Consider the following 16,388-nt stretch of genomic DNA (forward strand, 5'->3'; position numbering starts at 1 on the left):
TTGCATGTCTAGAGAACATATGTACTAGTGAGCTGAAGGTTCCTCTAGAGTTCTCAGTTACATCTGGAGGTTACTCTGGCCATCAACAGAAAGATCAAATTACACACAGCCTGAAAAAAAAGTGAACCACCAAGAAGTGGAGGAGGAAATGAAATGAAACTTCACAGCTTTCAAATAAAACAATTGTCTGCACCTGTCACTTTTTTTTATTTCATCCCAGGGCACATTTTGAGAATTTACACACTCATCTTCAGATGGAACAATGGTATTGTGTTAATATTTGCTAACTAGATGCACCTAGTTTTTTGTTGTGGTTTCATTTCACTACAAAAATGTATAACAGGCATTTGTTAATGTAATATGGCACTAAGATTATACATTTTAATAGTGATAGAGTTACTCATAATCTGTTCCAGAGCACAGAACCCTGAAGTTCATCATAAAAAAACATCTTTAACTAAATTTTTTCGCATAACATGAACCAAAAACATAAAGAAACGAAAGATTATTATGATGTAAAGATATAGTGCCTTGACTCAGACATCATTCATTACTAATTGACACTGTGAATCATAGGTACCTATAAAGGCCCATCCATCCATGACAGTCAGTCTGTGCAAATGTCTGTACATGCAGTAGATTGCTGTAAATGTGGTATGATCAGGCGACACAAATTCCAATCTACTGCTTGCGTGCCATCTATTGATAGGACTGTTTCTGAACACAACTTGAACTGTTTGAACAGTTTACGTCACAGTTTGGGAAATCTTGAGTTCTGTTCGATCTTTCAATTAGCCCATGATGTAGTGGCTATTGTTGGTACTATGTCCGTGGCCAGTCTTAAGTCTTTTTAACACGCTGTGGATTTTAATGATAAACATAATTGTGAAAAACAGACTAAAATATCTTCTAGGGCACATGTCATATGTAGCAATGGCGACTAATAAATAAATATGAGACTGCAATCATGATTCTATCTGATTTTTGAGCTTTCACTTGTCTTATGAACTAGTGATGTCTGATGGTACTATCTCCAAGACTGGTCTCATCATTGTAATTTATTCTCGCGACAGCTAATTCAGTCAGTTTACCACAATACGTTTCATTTGTTACATATAGTACAGAAAAAACTTGTGTGAGGAGAGCAATTTCTCCATGAGTGATTGATAGTGACATTAAGATTCCTGGAAATAGGAGCTACAAGAATCTAGAATTTGCTACTGCAATTTCGAAACAAGCATTGAGTGAAATTATACCCAACATAAGTGAGGTATTCTGAAGGATGATTTCATGAATGTATGTAAGGTACTGTACCTCAGTTCTGACATGTTACAGATCAAATTTTTACAGTTTGAGACACACTAAATTCTTAGAAGTTACACGTGTGGCCAATGAACTATAGCTGAGTTTGTTTCTAAGTCCAGATTTTCAATTTCCTGCCTGAAGACTATCAGCAACTTTTGCACCAGAATATAAAATTTCATTCTGAACTCTAGACAGGGATTCACAAAAATCTGGAAAGTTTCACTTGTAGTATTGTGGCAGTGAATTCTGTTGTTCATCTTTAAATCACTCTTGGTATGAAACACAAATTATTTTTTCTTCACGTACAGGTCCACAGCCTCGATGTACATCTAAATGATGGAACCATGTTAACCACTGCTGGCTGTCAGTTTTATTCCTTTAGTGCACCATTCATAAAAATTACATTACTGGCCAGTTTCAGCCCTAGGCCATTATCAGATGTATGATATTGGTGTTGTGTGTGTCACATTTGGATGCATTTTGTATTAAAGGAATAAAACTAGCAGCCTTCAGTGGTTAAAATGGTTGCATCATTTAAACCTTAAATTATATTAGGAAGTAAAAGAAATGTAGTAGTAACTGTGTCCCTGAAGGTACTGTTCCAAGATGTCACAACTCACATTAGATTATGGCATATGACAGTACTGAGTGAAAGTATGCTAGCAATCCCCTAGCACCAGAATGAATACATTTTGTCACTTTGCTTAGCTCTTTGTGGTAAACAGTCCACAATGATTTTTTAAATTATGTATCATTTCTCTGTATAGGGTCAACCACTCATAATTTCTGTCTTAAAGAGTTATAAGCAGTTGCCTTCTTATCCCAATTATTGTATTCCCTACTTTTAATTTTCCATAAACCTGTACACTGATGAGCCAAAACATTATGACCACCTACTTAAGTTTGTTTGCCCATCTTTGGAACAAAATACATCACTGCTTCTGCATATCAGGGATGCAACAGTTTATTGGAGGTTTGTGGAGGTGTGTTACATTAGACATCTATGGACAGGTCATGTAATTCACCTAAATAACGCACTGCTGAATTGCTTATGTGGTAATGGCACCCGATAGCAACCCAAATGGATTCCATAGGATTTACATCAGGTGATTTTGATCACTGAAACATCAAGGCTCCTCAAACCGCAGTAGCATGGTTCTGGCTCCAAGACATGGACAATTATACTATAGAAAGATGACATCACCAACAGGGAAGACATCAAGCATGAAACACTGCAGGTGGTTTGCAGCTGTCAACCTGTATTCAACTGCTACAACAGGTCCCATGCAAGCACAAGAGAATGTCTCCCCTAGCATAATACTGATGTCACCAGCCTGTGTCCATGACATGCTGCATGTTTCAAGCCCCCTTTCATCTGGATAACAGCATTTGTGGAGTCAATCATCTACCTGATGTAGCAAAAATGTGATTCACCCGAAGAACCAAAATGTTTACACCGACTGACGGTCGAATCCCAATGGTCACATGCCCACTGAAATTGCAACTGACAATGTCAACATGTTAACATGTAGGAGTTGTTTGCTGTGGAGCTCCATGTTCAAAAATGTGCAATGAATACAGAACACTTATGCATGCACCAGTATTGTGCTGTATTGGCAGAGATGCCACAGATCACCATCCATCCTACTTTACAGAGCAGGCATGCCTCTGAACCCCACATTCTGTGAAGAGTCATGGACACCCAGTAATTAAGTTCCTAGTGGTAGTTTCACTGTTCTTCTACCTTTTTCCGTAGAAGCTCATGACAGTAGCACATGAACATTTGACTAGTTTTGCAATTTTCAAGATACTCATAGACAGGCTCTGCACAATAACAATCTGCCCTTTAACAAAATTGCTTATCTTAATGGATTTCCCCATTTGCAGTGCATATCTTCTCTAGGGTGATCCTCCATTCCTGTCTGTTCCGCTTACATACTTTTGTTACTGCGTCATATGCCTGCAACACCACCAGGCAGCATCCAACATTGCAGTAGGCAGTGGTCATAATGTTTTGGCTTCTCAGTGTATGAGGCCTATATATTTCTATAAATTCAGCAGTGAACTACCTAGATCACTGATGTGCATCTGACATTTTAAAATTCACACTGAAGATACTGACAAAAATACCTGAGTGAACAAACAGGTGAATGTGTCTGCACAAATGTGATTTGAACCCACAGATTTGAGCAGTTTCACTCAAACCTCCAACTCCAATTTTCAGGTTTACACACGTCTCACCTCTGTGCAAATCTCCTGTCCACACACAATGATCTTTCTACACTGATGTGATGTGCACAGACATTTGTGCAGACAGGTTGTTGCATGTGGGTGAACTTTAACAATTATAAAATTGTTTCATTCTTTACAATAACTTGTTAAAAGTAATATTAGTGCAAATACATGACAGTAAAGACACAAATAAAAATAAAATTATAAACAAAAAGTATAAAACATACAGATTTAGTATCAACACAGTCTAATTCTTACTGTTTCTGTACAGTGCTTTGGGTATTATCTTTTGTTAAGGTCACTCAGGAAGTAAAAAGCGGGAAGAGTTATCATGCATCATCTAGTACATCTGTGAAGCTCTTAAAGAAGCTCACTGCCATTACCTCAGCTTTTGATTTAGTGTGTTCTGTCCATGTTTTCTATTGTGAATGAAAATTTCCAATCGTTCATAAAGTCTCAGTTTGAGGCTTTTGTTTATGTTTGTGAAGAACTGGAAATTTTCATTCACAATAGAAACTTCATAAAATAAACAAAGGCCACAAACTCAATTTTTATGAAGATCTGGAAATTTTCATTTACAGCAGAAAACATGAACAGAACACACTAAATGAAAAAGCTCAGACAGTGGCAACTAGCTTCTTTCAGAGCTTCGCAGATATATTAGACAATGCAATACAACTCCTTCACTTCCTAAATTCCTGAGAGACCTCACTAAAAGATAATTCCCAAAGCACTGTACAAAAATAATAAGAATTAAACTATGTTAATATTAAATTTGCAAGTTTTATATTTTTATTTTTTATTTTATTTTTATTTGTTTCTTTCCTGTTATGTATTTGCAAATGGTAATACTTTTAACAGGTTGGTGTAAAGAATTAAACAACTTTATAGTTGTTTTGTGCCATATGTTACTATGCCTAGTTAACTAAAGTATTGGAATTTAATAGTTTTAGTAAAATCAATCCAGGAGTTTTGCTAGCTTTTATTCTATCTATATGTACATATATAATTTTATAATCTAATTAAGCAGAATAATATTTTTGTTATAAAGATGTGTTGATACAAATTATAAGATTTTGTCCATGCTGTAAATATGTAATATTTTATACTGTTCTGCTCTTTGATAAGTCCTTTCTTGAATGTGATAATACGGGCACTAAATAAATAAATAAATTTATGGTAATTTATGATTTGATTCCCCCCAAGAACCATGGACCTTGCTGTTGGTGGGGAGGCTTGCGTGCATCAGCGATACAGATGGCCGTACCGTAGGTGCAACCACAACGGAGGGGTATCTGTTGAGAGGTCAGACAAATGTGTGGTTCCTGAAGAGGGGCAGCAGTCTTTTCAGTAGTTGCAGGGTCAACAGTCTGGACGATTGACTGATCTGGCCTTGTAATCGTTATCAGGAGAAAGAAAACTGACGTTCTACGGATCGGAGCGTGGAATGTCAGATCCCTTAATCGGGGCAGGTAGGTTAGAAAATTTAAAAAGGGAAATGGATAGGTTAAAGTTAGATATAGTGGGAATTAGTGAAGTTCAGTGGCAGGAGGAACAAGACTTCTGGTCAGGTGAATACAGAGTTATAAATACAAAATCTAATAGGGGTAATGCAGGAGTTGGTTTAGTAATGAATAAAAAAATAGGAGTGCGGGTAAGCTACTACAAACAGCATAGTGAACGCATTATTGTGGCCAAGATAGACATGAAGCCCACGCCTACTACAGTAGTACAAGTTTGTATACCAACTAGCTCTGCAGATGACGAACAAATTGAAGAAATGTATGATGAAATAAAAGAAATTATTCAGATAGTGAAGGGAGACGAAAATTTAATAGTCATGGGTAACTGGAATTCGGTAGTAGAAAAAGGGAGAGAAGGAAATGTAGTAGGTGAATATGGATTGGGGCTAAGAAATGAAAGAGGAAGCTGCCTGATAGAATTTTGCACAGAGCACAACTTAATCATAGCTAGCACTTGGTTCAAGAATCATAAAAGAAGGTTGTACACATGGAAGAAGCCTGGAGATACTGACAGGTTTCAGATAGATTACATAATGGTAAGACAGAGATTTAGGAACCAGGTTTTAAATTGTATGACATTTCCAGGGGCAGATGTGGACTCTGATCACAATCTATTGGTTATGAACTGTAGATTAAAACTGAAGAAACTGCAAAAAGGTGGGAATTTAAGGAGATGGGACCTGGATAAACTGACTAAACCAGAGGTTGTACAGAGTTTCAGGGAGAGCATAAGGGAACAATTGACAGGAATGGGGGAAAGAAATACAGTAGAAGAAGAATGGGTAGCTTTGAGAGATGAAGTAGTGAAGGCAGCAGAGGACCTAGTAGATAAAAAGACGAGGGATAGTAGAAATCCTTGGGTAACAGAAGAAATACTGAATTTAATTGATGAAAGGAGAAAATATAAAAATGCAGTAAATGAAGCAGGCAAAAAGGAATACAAATGTCTCAAAAATGAGATCGACAGGAAGTGCAAAATGGCTAAGCAGGGATGGCTAGAGAACAAATGTAAGGATGTAGAGGCTTATTTCACTAGGGGTAAGATACATACTGCCTACAGGAAAATTAAAGAGACCTTTGGAGAAAAGAGAACCACTTGTATGAATATCAAGAGCTCAGATGGAAACCCAGTTCTAAGCAAAGAAGGGAAAGCAGAAAGGTGGAGGGAGTATATAGAGGGCCTATACAAGGGCAATGTACTTGAGGACAATATTATGGAAATGGAAGAGGATGTAGATGAAGATGAAATGGGAGATACGATACTGCGTGAAGAGTTTGACAGAGCACTGAAAGACCTGAGTCGAAACAAGGCCCCGGGAGTAGACAACATTCCATTAGAACTACTGATGGCCTTGGGAGTGCCAGTCCTGACAAAACTCTACCATCTGGTGAGCAAGATGTATGAGACAGGCGAAATACCCTCAGACTTCAAGATGAATATAATAATTCTGATCCCAAAGAAAGCAGGTGCTGACAGATGTGAAAATTACCGAACAATCAGTTTAATAAGTCACGGCTGCAAAATATTAATGCATATTCTGTACAGACGAATGGAAAAATTGGTAGAAGCTGACTTCGGGGAAGATCAGTTTGGATTCCGTAGAAATGTTGGAACATGTGAGGCAAATAAGTCGTAGGACTTATCTTAGAAGCTAGATTAAGGAAAGGCAAACCTACATTTATAGCATTTGTAGACTTAGAGAAATCTTTTGACAATGTTGACTGGAATACTCTCTTTCAAATTCTGAAGGTGGCAGGGGTAAAATACTGGGAGCAAAAGGCTATTTACAATTTGTACAGAAACCAGATGGCAGTTATAAGAGTTGAGGGACACGAAAGGGAAGCAGTGGTTGGGAAGGGAGTGAGACAGGGTTGTAGCCTATCCCTGATGTTATTCAATCTGTATATGGAGCAAGCAGTGAAGGAAACAAAAGAAAAATTCGAAGTCGGTATTAAAATCCATGGAGAAGAAATAAAAACTTTAAGGTTCGCCGATGACATTGTAATTCTGTTAGAGACAGCAAAGGACTTGGAAGAGCAGTTGAACGGAATGGACAGTGTCTTAAAGGGAGGATTTAAGATGAACATCAACAAGAGCAAAATGAGGATAACGGAATGTAGTCGAATTAAGTCGGGTGATGCTAAGGGAATTAGATTATGAAATGAGACACTTAAAGTAGTAAAGGAGTTTTGCTATTTGGGGAGCAAAATAACTGATGATGGTCAAAGTAGAGAGAATATCAAATGTAGACTGGCAATGGCAAGGAAAGCGTTTCTGAAGAAGAGAAATTTGTTAACATTGGGTATAGATTTAAGTGTCAGAAAGTCGTTTCTGAAAGTATTTGTATGGAGCGTAGCCACGTATGGAAGTGAAACATGGACGATAACTAGTTTGGACAAGAAGAGAATAGAAGCTTTTGAAATGTGGTGCTACAGAAGAATGCTGAAGATTAGATGGGTAGATCATATAACTAATGAGGAGGTATTGAATAGGATTAGGGAGAAAAGAAGTTTGTGGCACAACTTGACTAGAAGAAGGGATAGGTTGGCAGGACATGTTCTGAGGCATCAAGGGATCACCAATTTAGTATTGGAGGGAAGCATGGAGGGAAAAAATCGTAGAGGGAGACCAAGAGATGAATACACTAAACAGATTCAGAAGGATGTAGGTTGCAGTAAGTACTGGGAGATGAAGAAGCTTGCACAGGATACAGTAGCATGGAGAGCTGCATCAAACCAGTCTCAGGACTGAAGACCACAACACAACATGATAAACAATGTAAGATAGTAATGAATGATCTCTGAGCAAGACAGTATCATCTGTACATCTGTTACATCAGTATAATCTTTGGTTTTGTTTTGTTTTTGGTTCATGTTCTGTGAGAAAAAATTAAGTTAAAACCGTATTTTTATGATGATCTACAGGGTTCTGTGCACTGGAACGTACTGTATGTAAATCCAACCCTATTTAAAATTTTAACAAAGGAAAATAACATTGGGTTATGGCATGGTAGTAAAGGTGTTAGGCAAAATCACACACACACACACACACACACACACACACACACACACACACACACACACACACACACACACACTACTGTCTCTGGAGGCTGAGGTGCCTGTCTGTGACTTAACTTCTCAGTTGTTTAAAATTTCTAATCTTACTGCCATATTACACTGACAAATGCTTGTTATATGTTTTTGTAGCAAATGAAACCACAATAGGCAACTGACTGGATACAGCTAACAAATATGCAACACAACATCAATATTCCACTGAAGATGAGTGTGTGTACTCTTGAAATGCATCATGAGATGAAGTAAAAAGAATGACTGACACGTATAATTGTTTTATCTGAACATTTATTGCCAGATTGTCAGTCGCAGTTCATAAGTGATTCTAGAACTCTATTATGTAAAAAATGCAGATTAGTCATCTCAAGACTTGCAGTATTTAGCAGGTAGTTAACACATAATGGCCCCAGGCTGTTCTTTACATCTGCCGCCACCGACATTCTGCTTATGTCATCTGCTCAGATTCCCTGAGCGCCATCCAGAGCCTCAGTGATCCGTACCCGGTTCACCCTTTCGTACACCGGATCCAACGCTCTCTTCAGCAGCTGGTGGACGTCGGTTCTCCAGTTAGCTTTATGTGGGTTCCTGGCCATGTCGGTATCCCTGGGAACGAAGCTGCAGATGCCGCGGCCAAGGCTGCGGTCCTCCAGCCTCGGACAGCTTTTTGTTGCGTCCCTTCGTCCGATTTTAGCAGGGTGATTTGTCGGCGCATCTTATCTCTGTGGCATGCCGATTGGGCTGCACTTACCGACAACAAGCTTCGGGCCTTAAAACCTCTTCCCGTGGCTTGGACGTCCTCCTCACGCCCTTCTCGGCGGGAGGAGGTCGTTTTAGTCCGGTTAAGAATTGGACACTGCCGGTTCAGCCATCGCCATCTGCTGACGGCTGCGCCGGCGCCGTTCTGCCCATGTGGGCACTTGCTGACGGTTAGACACATTTTAATGTCCTGTCCAGATCTTAACACACTGCGCCTTGATCTTAACCTGCCAAATACTTTCGATGCCATTTTAGCGGATGACCCACGAGCAGCTGCTCGTGTTCTTCGTTTTATCAATTTAACAAACCTCGCTAAGGACATTTGATGATGCTGTTTTTTAATCCTATGCCTGTCAGTCTGTCTTTTATCGTGTTTTCCCTTTTAGTTGTTGTGGTCAACTTGTGCCTCGCGGTGTATTCTTAGAGTAGTCAGGGCGCTAATGACCATTGAAGTTGTGCGCCCTAAAACCACAAAAAAAAAAAAAAAAAAAAAAAAAAAAAAAATAAATAAATAAAAACATAATGGCCACTTAATGTACAATTTATAGACAAGTTCTTGTAGTTTCAAAAAGTTCTGAATGTTATGCAAATTTGTGGAACATTTTCTTTGTGTGAAAATCCATTATATAAACAGAAGTGTAGTGCTCACAAATTTTCTTGCAAAGTATATGCATTCCAAAGCACCAGAAGAATCAACATTATGAAATGTGTATGAGCCTGCATGTCATGATGAGATCCTAAAAAAGATCAGAGCACAGCAGAATCAGGGGGGGAGGGGAGGGGGGTGGACAAGTGGCAAGTGTAGTGGTAGGTGTGCTACAAAATGATGAGATAGTTTTCAAGTGATGTTTTCTGTTAGCATATAAAGAAATATCAGCATTGAATTATGGAACAATAGCTTGCTTATTCAATGAAATCTCTGCAGTTATGGCTGAATGGGGTGAAATTTGATGGTGTTTTACATATAGATGCTGCTCAATATATGAAGAAGGAAGCCATAGGTATTTCTGTAAGTTTCCCAAACTTGATATACTTAACTTGTATAGTACATGGTTTACACAGAGTATGTAAGCAGATATGTACATTGTATTCTAACATGGAAAAATTGGTCTCAGATGGCAAAAAGGTGTTTGTGAAAGTGCCAGCAAGAATTGATTTGGTCAGAGCCAAAAATCCAGATCTTGCTCTTTCACCTGGACTCATAGTCAGTTGTTGGGGGACATAGTTGGAAGCAGCAGCATATTATTCAAACAATTTTGAAAGTTTTAAACAAGTGACTGATGAACTAAATAAGGATGATGCTTCTTCAATTGAAATCCTTCCTAACATACTCAATGATATTCACTAAAAAATGAATTGTTTTACATATCTGCAAATTCAAGTTTTTTGATTCACTTTATCAAAAAATTAGAAACATCAATCAACTCATTAACTGAGGCATTTAAAGAAGTGAATGACACTGAGAAAAACATTAATTCAATCAAAAGTCCAAAACTGGAAGCTAGAATTTCAAGGTACGCTAAGAAAAATTGTGGATATCATAGTGTGTGTAAAATAACCATGATTTTGGAAAGGAAAGTAGAGTTTGGTGAAATTGGAAATGTGTATGTCAGTGACATTCCTTTGATGAATTATGCAATACTATCATCATGTGTTGTTGGAATATGCTTTCCCAGTATCATACATTATTTTGAGACAAGTGACATTGGTTTGTGGTTGGATACTTGGAGAAAACTTTTGTGCCTCACTGTCACGGTGAGTTGTTTCAATCCTCCATTGCATCAGCATGACTGGTGATTGATTTTTTAATATGAGTGTTTAAAGTTTTGTAATACTGAAACTAAATAATTTTGCATTTTTATGCATATTTTTTATATTTTTCCTACATATTTTAAAGTTTTTTAGCACATAAAAATCTGCTCTCTACATATTATCATCTAATTAATTTAAGTGTGTATGTAATGTAATGTCTGTCATTTACTTTTTTTTTTAATTGCACTGGTCTCCACACAAATAGCAAACTTTTCTCTGACAAGTCCAGCATTATTTCTTGGCTCAATACAATATGAAGTAAATACTGGAAAACAGTATTTCCTGTCATTGCACTAAAAAAAAAAAAAAAAAAAAAAAAAAAAAAAAAAAAAAAAAAAAAAAAAAAACCATAACGCATTTTGTGAATTACTGCACTGCAGAGATCGTCACTGACAATCTATCCCTAAGCAAGAAGTTCAGTAATTGTTGCTTTGCATTTTACAAGTTATTTATGTTTTAAATTTCTTCTTCAATAGCGAGTATGTTGGGTACAAATCTAGGTTGGTGCATCAGTTTGTAGAGTTTTTCCATAAGTTTAATAAATACTACAGAGATTTTAGTCATCAATAATTTATTCTCCTTCACTATTTACAACAGACTGCCAACACTGGGGTAACTTTTTGATTCCGTGACTGTAGCAATGACATGGTTTTGTGATGAAGAACTCGTTGAGCTATGTTCAGAGCACATTTTCATCCAGAAAGGAATTTCCTTAAAGATTGTTCAATAAAGAGCAGAAAAGGTGAAAACCTGTGGCACTAAATTAGGTGAATAAGGTGGGTGAGGAATCACTTCCCAATCCAACGCCTGTATATTGTTTTTTGTCTGTCTTACCCGTACACCCAGTTTTTATGCCTTACCCACTGCATGAAAATGTTGCACAATCATAGAAAGATCACAGTTCATCAGTTTGCTAGTGCAATGACATGCATCATTGTGGATTAATGTGTTTAAACAATCTTCTTCAAATCCTGAAGGTGCTCTTGAATGTGGAGAGTCAATAATGTCAAAACCATTTTCTTGACATGCACGGTGCAAATGCTTCTGGCTGCCTCCTCTGTTGTCATCCCTCTATTGAGCTCTAACAGAGGAATATTTCAGAAATGTTCCAATTTCTCCACTTAGCACTCCATTCTCTAGCATCCACAGCTCTACTTACTATCTCCAAATGTCAAAGTTCAAATAGCAACAATGAACCACAAGTAAAAAATGACAATCTATAAATAAACCAATACCAACTGAAATACCAATATGCAAAACAGAATTACTATGAACTTATGCAACAACTTAATATTATTGCCATTTATGACTACATATGCTGTAGGCTACCCGCTTCACCACTAGCACACTTTAGTCCAGAATATATTTTTGAAAATAACAAAAAATATTATGTCCTCCAATCAGTATTTTTGGTACCCAGCATCCAGACAGGTTGCACTAACTAAATCTGTCTATATGGTGAGTGCTATCCTTACTTAGATTTACGTATTCATTAAATTTTCAGTATAAACAGATATGTGTTGATGCTTAGCAACTACTTCCTCTATTTCATCTGGAAAATTATCCACAACCCAAACTTTCCCATCTGCAGTATGTAGAATTGAATAGGACAATTTTTATCACAACAGTGCTACACTTGAGGTCAAATGAATTATGATACATGTTAAGACAATAGAGGAAACAGTTGTTAAAACACATATTCAATTTTTAATAAACTTAAATTTTCATTTTCTTCTTAATACTTTTAAAACAAATTGATATATTTTTGTAGAAAGTCTTGAAAGTAAAAATAAATACGTATTAAGAAATTATGTAACTGATGTAAGCATTTCCATTTGGCACTACTTCAGCAGCTTGCAGAAAAATATAGAATATATGAGGTTTCACAGCAAGACAAGAAATATAGGAATGCAATCTCATGTTTCAGTTCAAAATTAGTTACCAGCTGAGGACACTTACAATTTACAAATTTCATTTACTTAATGTTATTTAACAACCATTGTAATTAAAAATTTGAGCCTACCTTTTGAAAATTATACCGTTTGTTTATTCTGTGCTTAATGATCCCATCAGTTGCTGCTATGAGCAGGAGAGGTGATCTTAGTACTTTGTCAGATGGAATACTGTATTCAATAATGGCTTTTAGAAGCCAGTGACAGTTCTGAAGAGCTGCTTGAAGGTCTTTGGGATGGTGTGGGCCAACAAGGTGAAGACAGTACTCAAGCCGTGCACACCAGTCAGGCAGAGCAAATAGTTTTGATTTGAGCTATAACAAAAAGTTAAGTCCTAATTAAATATTTTGTCTTGTTGCCAGCTATAACAATTTCTTACTTATGAATGAAAAAAGAAATTGTGGATGTTTTACAAAGGATATTTTTTAAAAAACTAAGATTCATTTTCTCATAAGAAGAAAAATACTGTAAATATCAATTAAATATATTTTTTCTGCATTCTACAGACTTATCTAAATTTCTACATAATTCGCTTTGTTGTTCAAGCATTTGTCATACTGCTCATCAAGGTTTTTAAATTCAGTATCTGAGAAATCTGCCTTGAGTAAAGAAACCCAATCCATGTCTGGAATTTTCACTTCTTCATCATTTCTGAACCACTGACCACCAAGGAATTCCTTTAGGTACAGAAACAAGTTAAAATTACTAGGTGCCAGGTCTGAATTGTAAGGTGCATGATCCAATTTTTACTACCAAGAGACATGCTCAGACCTTGTGTTTGTGCAGTTTTGCAGAAAGGTGTGGCCTTGCTCTGTCATGCAGGAGCATCCTACCAGAAGACAGGTGGTCATGTCACATGGCTTGTTTTGTATGGCACAATGGAGTTTCTTGCACTCAATAATAAAATTACAGAACATATCTCACAATCACCCTGGCAACTCAATTTCCTTCAACATTATAAACATCTACAGCTCAGCACATAGGCAGATGAAACAGCTAGCTGCATTTGGCATCTAAATGTCTGGAAAGCATGCTGGGTACAGACACATGCATACACTGTGGCGATCATGTCATTCTCATTCTCAATATCCCTCATACAATATTTATTTCCTGACGATGTACTGAGGGGAGTTCACAGCAAAAAAGGTCACCCATTTGGCAAACAAAGAGCAAAGCTCAATTTTTTTGGAAGCACTTGAGAACAACAAACACCTAGCAAATGGCCTTAAATTGTAAATGATTAAAATGAGCTTAGAGTAGCCCATAACATTAAGAAAGCATTCACTAGAACATAAATACTTCTGAGCTAAGCAAAGGACACTTTTACTTAACAACTTAATGAGCTCCAAGAATAAAGAGCATCCAGAGCTGTATGTTGACTTGCAGCTTCTAATAGAGTGAGTCCTTTATTGCTCTTCAGTACTTCCCCAGTCCAGAACTTGAAGCTATCATATCAACCATTTATCAACATTCCCCTTACTGTCTTTTTGAGTTACTTGTCCACTTTTCTTGCATTTAAAACTACTCTAAATTGTAAAACAAACTGCTGTTTCATTGTTTGTACATTATCTGGGTGGTTCTATTAAATCTTCATATTTGTTCATTAAATCTACAATATCATCTGTAATTTATTGCAGCAGTTAAATCATCAGATACTAATTTTAATTCAGATGTAACCTATGATAGAAAAACGTCATGCATGACCAGGAGACAATAAGACCAATAACAGGTCTGAAGATAATACATTGTGAAACCATCAATAGCAGTCACCACCTTCTACTAGGTAGAGGGATTAGAGAGGAAAAGGTAGCATAAAGACAGGAAAGATTACAAATGTGGAATTTCAAAGAACAGAAAAGCAAGGAAGAATTATTTCAGAAGATAGTAAAGAAAAATGTAACAAGAGATACAATACTGTCAGTAGAGGAGGAATGGGGAAAGTTCAGTATAATGATGGTGGAAGAAGCAGAAAAAGAATGCAGAAAAAACAGTCATAAAAAAAGGCTAAACGTATGGGAGGAAAGTATTGGGACAGTATGGGTTGAAATTCAGTGCAAAGACATGTGAAGTAATGGTGACAATAAGGAGTAAGATGAGAGTAGCAATTGATATAAGCACCAGAGGACAAGTACTAGAAGAAAGTGGAAAGTTTCAAGTACCTGGTGAGTATAATAAAAGACAGTCCAAGGAATGATAAGAAGATTAGTCAAAGGGGAAAGCAAGCACATGGATTCCTGCAGAGAGTAAGAAGCCTATAATGGAACAAGATTGTACCACATAAAAGCAATCAAAGCTCCTGTACACATGTTGTGTGAATCAGAAACGTGAGTAGTAAAGGAAAGGAAGATCCATAAATAAAATAAAAATAATCTCTTGTTTAACTGCCTGTAATTCACTTTATTGGCAACTGACAAAATATTTTCGTAAGTGATTGTCATTGTTGACATTTCATTGCTAATATATTTGTCTTTGTTGTAATCTCATTTCCCAATATTCTAATTTTAAATTTGGTCTGTCAAGAGGCCCATGTATTTCCTTATCTCTTCCTTTCTTGAATTCTCTTTTAATAACAATTGATTAATCAATGCTTAAGACTATAATTTTATTCTGTTTTGTTATTAAATCATATTATAATTTTATTTGTTCTCACATGCCTTGAACTCAATAGTTATTAAATCCACATATCTGTACTTACCTTGTCTTCATCAAGATTGGAAACAAAGTGTGATACTGTTTGTGTCAGAAAACCAACTTCCAAAATCGAGAATGTTTTAAAACCATTTTCCAGTGGATTCAGTAAGAAATCTAGTGTAATCAGAAATACTGTTTCTTCAGATGCTTCCAACTGCCTGGCCATTTCAATACCAATGGCAACGCCCGCAGAGTAACCAAGAAGTATATAAGGACCAGTTGCTTGCACTGCACGCATTTGCTGCAAAAGGATAGACATTGGAACTGAGCTTTATTTATTTGTATTTCATTTGTAAATATTATTTGTTTCAAATAGAAAAGAAAAGAAAAAAAAAAACATTTGTCTGCAGAAGGCGAACTGCCATGTTCTTTAAGTCCAAAAACCTTTGTCCTCTGTTTCAATCCTGCATTCATGTTAGTGCTCTAAGACTTCAAGGCACATAATGATTCTACCATTTCTCTGACATCTTTCTTTCCAGCTTGTATCACTTGACATACAAACTTAACTAAAGTGAAGAGCCAGATAGAATTAGTGATAAGCAATGTACTGGAAGGTAATTTAGCACCTACATGGCACTGTCCTAGCTCTTACAACTGACAGTTCCTTCCTCAGGGGGGAGAGAAGGATAGGTCATAGAAGCTTAAAAATGAAGGGTCCAGGATGAGATGGACCCATCTATTGCAAGGATGAGGTAAAAGTCAAATCTTTGTCTCCCTCATCCTCACAACAGATAGGTCTCTCCTGTCCTGAGGACCCCTTCCTTCTCCCTAGGAAAGGAACTACTAGTTTCAAAAGCTAGGAAAAGTGTCACTTACTTTTATACGTGACTATCAGCAGTACTTGTATTTCAACTCCTGTAAGTAAGTACTGGGCAACAATTATGTCATATACTTTTATAGATTTTTCAAATGATTTTTTTTTATTTTCAGCACTATAGTTGGCTACTACTCTGCTCCTTGTTCAGCTAAATACTTGTGTCTCACAAATGGTCTCACTGTTGTGAGGATGTAAAAGAAAGGGAGATGGGGAGGGGAAGAG

At 36.9% G+C, this 16,388-nt stretch overlaps 1 protein-coding gene across 1 annotated transcript in view; it reads right to left on the minus strand.

The window, feature by feature from the left end:
• LOC126475487 (fatty acid synthase-like) overlaps positions 1 to 16,388 on the minus strand; it is a 412,274-nt gene that overhangs the window by 14,483 nt on the left and 381,403 nt on the right. Inside the window, exons 33-34 of the mRNA XM_050103394.1 lie at positions 15,354 to 15,590; positions 12,730 to 12,972 (exon numbers count right to left, since the gene is read on the minus strand). Of these exons, the coding sequence (XP_049959351.1) occupies positions 12,730 to 12,972; positions 15,354 to 15,590 (480 nt within the window). The remainder of the gene's footprint in view (positions 1 to 12,729; positions 12,973 to 15,353; positions 15,591 to 16,388) is intronic.

The sequence above is a fragment of the Schistocerca serialis genome, chromosome 4 (assembly GCF_023864345.2).
Source record: "Schistocerca serialis cubense isolate TAMUIC-IGC-003099 chromosome 4, iqSchSeri2.2, whole genome shotgun sequence".
Taxonomy (NCBI): domain Eukaryota; kingdom Metazoa; phylum Arthropoda; class Insecta; order Orthoptera; family Acrididae; genus Schistocerca; species Schistocerca serialis.